We start from the raw sequence: 7,293 nt of genomic DNA on the forward strand, positions 1-7,293 counted from the left end.
GAGAAGAAAACGGTCAGACAATAGCGGCTGCGCAGCCTGGGCATTCGTGACCGTGGCTGATATGGCTGATAGCTGCGGCGCACTGGTGTTGGCCTCCCTGTTTCGCGCTTAAGGTGTTGTTTCTTCACTAGATGAGCTGAATTCGCTAGGATACGTAGCAGCCAAACTAGTAGGCCTAAATGGGCCTTAACATTTATTTCACAAGAAAAGCTTCAACTGCAGCTCTCCTTGGATAAGGTGATTTGGGTGACGATTAACTTTTACTCCCTCCGTCCAAAAAAAAAAAAACAAACCCTGGTTTCGTGTCCAACGTTTGACCGTCCGTCTCATTTAAAAAAATTATGAAAAAAAATTAAAAAGACAAGTCACGCATAAAATATTAATTATGTTTTATCATCTAACAATAATGAAAATACAAATTATAAAAAAATTTTATATAAGACGGACAGTCAAAGTTGGACACGGAAACCTAGAGTTTATCTTTTTTTTTTTTTAGGACGACGTCGTACGCGTGGTTCTCTCCTGTTGCCACACTCCATTGTTTACTTACCCTTGATTAGTTGTTTGTCGTGTCGTGTCGTGCCCGTGGTTCTCTCCTGTTGCTGCACTCCATGTCTATTGTTTTTACCCTCGGTCAATTGTTAGGGAACCCACGGTATCGAGCTGTTCGCCAGCCGAATCGTAAGTTAGTACAGAGCTAATGCAGACTGCAAACATGGTTGCGGAACATGACCATCAGCAGTTCAGCACTCCCCAACGTTCTCACGCGTTCTCCAACCCTTCTGCCAGAGCAATTCTCACGCGTGCACGCGTCAGGCCTTCGATTTGTTTATGTTGTGCACTTGTGCTTGTGCGTGCGGTGTGCTGGAGTTTCGTCGGCCACTCTTTCCACTCCATAACCATAATCTCTCCGTTTTGACAGTCCACCCGCGGAAGGGAAATGCCTGGAGGCGCGGCTCGTGTGCTGGCCTGCCCAGTGGCCGAGTGCTTCCACGCCGTGCGCTTGCTTCCAGTGGCCGAGTGGCCTTTGCCTTTGCTATGATCAAGATGAGCGCAATGACGGGACGTGCAGCTGCATCGTTCCCGCGCCGCGCGTCCAACGGCTAACGCCTCCAACCGCCAACGAAATCCAGAGTCCTAACTAATCTCGCGCAGGGTTCGGTTACCTTGCCTGCACTGAGCTGCCGACCGATTATTGGTAGACCGGCCGGAACAATTCAAGTCCATATTTTAATTTTAAATTGCATGATCTACAGATTCCGTGCAACATATATGTTGAGGTGGATCTATAGAAAAAAATGTTATGCATTACAGCATCTCTACTCTCTAGTAGTATCCTCTACTTTAGAGTCCCTAAGAGCATCCGCAATGGTAAAGTAAGGTGCTCTCTATAAAACATATACATCTCAGCAATAGACTAGATTAATAGTAAACCACCTCAATAATATGTCTACATGGGTATCTATAGCTCTCTAATGCATTACCTCGATTTTCTCTATAGACTATCTCCAGGTTAGTAGATAGCTTTGCTCTCTCTCTTCATTTAATCTCTTCCAAGTAGGAAAATATGCTGACATGGATCTCTTGTAGAGAGCCTATAGATAACCATTGTGGGTGCCTTAAAAATCAAATGGGGGCTGCCTCCAATTCTTTAATACCTTAAATATGCCATCAACTTTAGTAGTAGCCCTCATATCTTAGCTCCTATTTTTTTTCCTCTTTTATTTTAGCATATAATTTATGTTTATATATAGTTTAACACCAAAAGTTTGAATATTAAGTTTTGAAGTCAGGAAGGCGGATTATTTTTTAACCTGGGTTTATCGGCAGTGATCGGCTGGTTATCCGTGGAAACCAGTTTTTCAATTCAAAATGTTATTATATTCAAACTTTTGTCCACAACAACTGGCCAATTACAGGTATTTTTTTTCACGGAACTTAACCGTAGCATGGCACCACGGGTCCACGACCGTACATGGCCCGAGTCGCGACTCGCGAGCCCCGGCCCCCGCACATGGCACACCACCCTGCGCGCGCGTCATCTTTCGACGGTGTCGGTAACCAGTGACCACGCGCGAGCCAACATCCGCCGCCCACCCGCTCGTCTCATCGGCCGGTGTCCCGTATGACGCGCCGATGCTTGCGTGCACCGTGCACTGTGCGGGCGGGTGCATGTCCATATCGATATCGAGCATCACCAACAATCTACTTATCTTATTCCAAAACTAATTTTTCGAGATTTTAGTTAAAAAAACAGTTCCAATATATACCTACTCTCCTACCTGAATTTTGAGTTCCCTTCTCCTGATTCCTCACTCTATTTATATGCGGGCGTGAAACTCACTCCCAATCTTGCACTCCGCCTCTCTCTCCAGTTACCGCGTGGGAGATAGCGATCTTTATGTGTGTGAAAGAAAAAAATAGAATATTCTATTAGTAGTTTGACAGAAGGGCCCATTTTTAAGTTTTAGACGGTTGAATTTAGGCGGCTGGAGGGAGGAGTCTTTCACTTTCTATTTTCAGTTTAGAAAACCAAAAATATTTTTTTTGGAATGTGATGCTCACCAAAGCTGGATTGAAACGGCTCTCCATCAATGGCCTGAGCGTTAAATTTTGCGAGGAAGTTTTGGCGGATGGGAACCGGTCGATAAAACAGAGACGATCATGTTACCCGATACAACGCTGCCACATGTTAGAGCAGGAGTTTGTCAGTTTCTGGCTAAACGGGCAGGATTACCGGTTTCAACCGATGTATTTGGTGTAAAGAGAAATCTATTAGTATATACTAGTATTATATAGAAGGCATGTTATCTATGATCGGGATCAGACATGCTGTGAAAGTTAAGCTATCGGAAATAGAAAAAGTCTATACGTACTAAATTTTTCTTACAAAATGTTTACAAACTCTGATGTGTCAAGCTGTGAGTAAATCTAGATTTCTTGTAACTTTTATCTAGTTAAATCAAACGGTTGAGAAATTTGTTAGTAAAAGTTTTATAAGAAAATTTTAGTACGTGTAGCAGTACTCTCGGAAATAAGCAAGTAACTAATCAGGATTTGATCCCAAGGATCGTATCTACAGATTACAGAATCTGTACGAATTACGTATAACTGTTAATACGAAACCCTTAACAGCATCATCTTCCAAATGCTACAGTAGTAGCACTACATTATATGTTCACTCGCCATTATTGCGTTGGACCTTGCTTGATCGCGCGCTCGGGACCTTGATTAATTTGTTCTGGTGTACCCGAGTTCAGTCGGTACTCGGCAGTGACGTGGTTGCAGCAACATGAGAAATCCAAACTGCCTCCTCTCCAGCGGCCGCTCGCCCGTCCATCTGCTTTGCCCATCCCACCCCGAGGGACCGAGAGCGTGACAAGCAGGGCAACCTGCTCTCCCAGCCGCCACCACCATCAAAGTGGCCGGGGCCCGAGCCGCGCACGGCGCAGCGCACGGTCCGCCCCTCGTCCGCGGGACGCTGACCGCGCGCGCGACATCTACCGATCCGCGCGGGCGTCACGGTGCGTGCTGCCCAACCGATCGTGCATTCGTGCTCCTCCCCGCTGTGCGCTAGCTTCCTCTGGCCACAGGCCGCGCGCCCGTCCCCCGGCCGTTTCTGCCACACCCCATCCCAATTCCCACCCCGCTTCCCCTCGTGCAGTCGCGTGGCCAGTGCCCGGTGAAAACGTTGCATACGCGACGCGACGCTGCTACTTCCACCGTGCCTCCCGCGGGAGGCCCCTCGCTCGCTCGTCTGATCCGCCAGCTTCGTCTCCCGGCGTTGTGCGGTGCCACCCTCTCATGCGTGCGATTCCATCGATCGATCGGTGCGCCACTGCGTGCCGGCCAGTGGCCGAACGAGAAAGTGAGCAACCAGCCGACCGGGCGCGCTCGTTCTTTTGCACAAGGCCGCCGCCCGTACGTACGTCTACACCGCTCTAACCAAGTTGGATCGGAATGGCTCCTTCAGTGGCCCTCTGCCCCTCTCGCTCTAAATTTCGCGAGGGGGTTTCGATGGAAAGGGACCCGGGTCAGCCGAGCAAACCGAGACACGACGTGTTACCTGACGCGACGGTGCCACAAGTTTAAAGTTAGCTAGACCAGGTGTTTGTAGCTAAACGGGCACTGCTTAGATACACGTGATCCGGATCGAGGCAGCCCATCAGGGGGCTCCAAATGGCGTCCATAGAAGGGGCAGATGGACCATCGACAGGTTTCCATCGTTTTCGAATCCAAATGCTACTGAAGAACTTGTTCCCCTTCACCACAATTGCGGTGGACCTGACCTGTTATTAGCTTGCGGAGTTGTGGTATCAGTCTCTCTTCGAACTTTCCAGATTTTCTTCTTCTCGGCAGGTGATGTACGTGTGTCAGTGTGTGGTCCTGACGGGCTGAATTAATCCCCTAACAACGGCATGCATGCATGGATTGATGGATACGCCATTAAACACTGAACAGCCGATACTTTGTTTTCGCATATTTATTATCTGATTGACAGTGTCGGCGCTCCGGGTTATACAAGTTGACCATGTCGGAGGATCTAAGGGGAGAGTGGTTTCATTCTTCTCTCTCATTCTCTCTCCCTTAATACTAAGGGTGTGCTTGGTTTGCTACCATGCCAAAATATTGGTACTACCAAAACCTAGGCAAGTTTTGGTAGTGTCAAGATTTTGGTAACTTTTTTTGTGTGTTATTGGTAGCAAACCAAACACTATTAAAATACTAATCAAAGTGCTGAACAATTTGGTAGGGCACATTTTGGCTTCAAACCAAAATGACTCTAAAAATGTGGACAGAGTGAAGTCCGGTGTCGGTTGTTAGGGTTGAGTTTTGGACAATCTCACTGTAGTTTCTTTGTTGGCCAAGCGACGATTGGTCACGTTTAGCAACGATCGGTCCAATGTTAGCTTTCTCACGAGTTTAAGTGTTAACGATGTTGACGCGTGGGTGGTTATTATTTTTTTTTTCTGGTTACGTTCACTGTAGTCTTGTAAATTTTTTTATTCCCTATTAACTTCGTATTTCGTATTGTCTTGTGCGAGTGGGTGAAAAAAAGGTTGTTTCATTCTAGACAGGCCTTAAACACCTTAGTTGGAATTCTACGATATTACGGCGCCAGCTTCAGAAAAACTGTAGTACACTGCAGTCCTACACAGATGCACAACAAAGAATTTTCCATGTTTATGGCATGTGACTAGTCAATGTCCTAACATACTAGCAGCCACCTAGCAAAGCAAAACATTTCTAGTATGATCTCCCTATAGTCAAACAAAGCCCTTGGAGCCACTGACAGTGGGCTCCACTTCACAAATACAAACTCCCTGGATTAAATAAGCACCACCTTAAATACGTGCCCATCAACAATCAAAACCAACCAACACGCTGTTCAACTCCAGAACCTCACTAAGTTTCTGGCAAGGTCTAATCTTAAAATAAATTTTCTTAATGGGTCAATTTATCAAAATTGCTGCCAGAACCTTCTCTATTAGCTCTCCACAACCACTCAAAGCTTCGCGCCACGACGCTCTCTCGCCTCTCTGCTGCTTTAGCGTTCGCGCGCGCGCTGCGGCTGGCTGGCTGGGCCCAAGCTAATAGCTATGGACACCGTCGTGGCGGCCGCGACGACGGGATCGAGACGGTGGCTGCCGTGGGCGCGGCGGCAGGCGGCGGCGTACCTGGCGGCGGCCGGGGGAGGCGACGACGGGTGGGCGGCGTGCGCGGCGTCGGCGGTGCGGATCGTGGTGTGCTTCGTGTCCATGATGGCGACGACGGCGGCGTGGGCGGTGGTGATGCTGCTGCTGCTGCCGTGGCCCTGCGCGCGCATCCGGCAGGGCAACCTCTACGGCCACGTCACCGGCCGCATGCTGGTAACCAACGCTGCGAGAAGCCAACCGATGTTTCTTGGACTATACGAATTCAGCGAAGCTGAATAAACTTTTTTTTTTTTGCTTGAAGATGTGGATTCTGGGGAATCCGATCAAGCTGGAAGGGATGGAGAACCTGAACACGAGGGGAATCTTCATCTGCAACCACGCTTCGCCGCTCGACATCTTCCTCGTCATGTGGCTGGCTCCGACCGGCACTGTCGGAATCGCCAAAAAGGAGGTAGATAGAACTGTATATACACAGTTGTGCTAGCGTGCAAGAGAGTGACAAATCATGTCTAGATTGTAACAAACGTGGCTGCAATTGCAATTTTTGCAGATCATCTGGTACCCACTGTTCGGGCAGCTTTACGTGTTGGCCAATCACCTCCGTATCGACCGCTCTAACCCTGCCGCTGCAATCGAGTCAATGAAAGAGGTATAATTAAGTACAGTGATGTTTACACACTCCTGTTCATGTCGATGCATCATTGTGCTTGTGCATTTGTGCTGTTTCGTAGCATGCTCATATTTCTTCTGCCCTGCTGTTCCCAGGTTGCTCGTGCAGTTACCAAGAACAACCTATCACTGATCCTGTTCCCAGAGGGCACACGGTCCAAAACCGGAAGGCTACTCCCCTTCAAGAAGGTACTACAATACCAATACAGATTCAGCAACTCCTCATCATCATCGTAATATCAGCTGAAAAACTCACCGATGAATCTCGATGCGTGGCACGCAGGGGTTCGTGCACACGGCCCTGCAGACGAGGCTGCCGATCGTGCCGATGGTGGTGACCGGCACGCACCTGGCGTGGAGGAAGAACAGCCTGCGGGTCAGGCCGGCGCCGCTCACCGTGAAGGTGCTGCCGCCGATCGAGACGGACGGGTGGGTGGAGGAGAGGATCGACGAGTACGTGGAGATGGTGCACTCGCTGTACGCCGACAGCCTCCCGGACTCGCAGAAGCCGCTCGAGCCTGTGAACACCGGGAAGAAGAAGATGAGCTAAGTTCACGGTTAGTTAACGCACACACGGTGACAACGGGTGAAGTTTTGTGCATACGCGCTGTGCTGATTGTTGTATAGATTGGTGTGTGCGTGATATACATGCTTGATTTGGGGATTTGTAGATGCAACAGAAGGTAAAAAAAAGGTTATTGATTTTGTGAGCACATGAAGCATTGAGCTTGTATTTGGGTGCCAATGCTGTCTTCAGCCCTTCTGCGGATCATATTTTCGTTCTTTTGTTTGCTCGCTCTCCAAGCGAAACACTATCTAAAGAAAACAGAGCTAAAGACCGATACAATGTTGTACTCATTTTCTCCGTGCCTGGATTCCCTTTATGTAATTTGATTATCCCAAGCTGCAGCCTTCGTTTCTTGAAATTGTATGCAGATTTTTTTTTAATATTATCAACTAAAATACG

At 48.3% G+C, this 7,293-nt stretch overlaps 1 protein-coding gene across 1 annotated transcript; it reads left to right on the plus strand.

Moving 5' to 3' along the window:
- Nucleotides 1–5,501: 5,501 nt before the first annotated feature.
- Nucleotides 5,502–7,275, plus strand: LOC127772132 (1-acyl-sn-glycerol-3-phosphate acyltransferase-like). Its single transcript, XM_052298122.1, has 5 exons — nucleotides 5,502–5,870; nucleotides 5,959–6,108; nucleotides 6,208–6,306; nucleotides 6,423–6,515; nucleotides 6,610–7,275. The coding sequence occupies exons 1-5, from the start codon at nucleotides 5,601–5,603 to the stop codon at nucleotides 6,874–6,876; spliced, it is 879 nt and encodes a 292-aa protein (XP_052154082.1). The 5' UTR covers nucleotides 5,502–5,600; the 3' UTR covers nucleotides 6,877–7,275.
- Nucleotides 7,276–7,293: the final 18 nt, after the last annotated feature.

The sequence above is a fragment of the Oryza glaberrima genome, chromosome 4 (genome assembly GCF_000147395.1).
Source record: "Oryza glaberrima chromosome 4, OglaRS2, whole genome shotgun sequence".
NCBI classification, from domain to species: domain Eukaryota; kingdom Viridiplantae; phylum Streptophyta; class Magnoliopsida; order Poales; family Poaceae; genus Oryza; species Oryza glaberrima.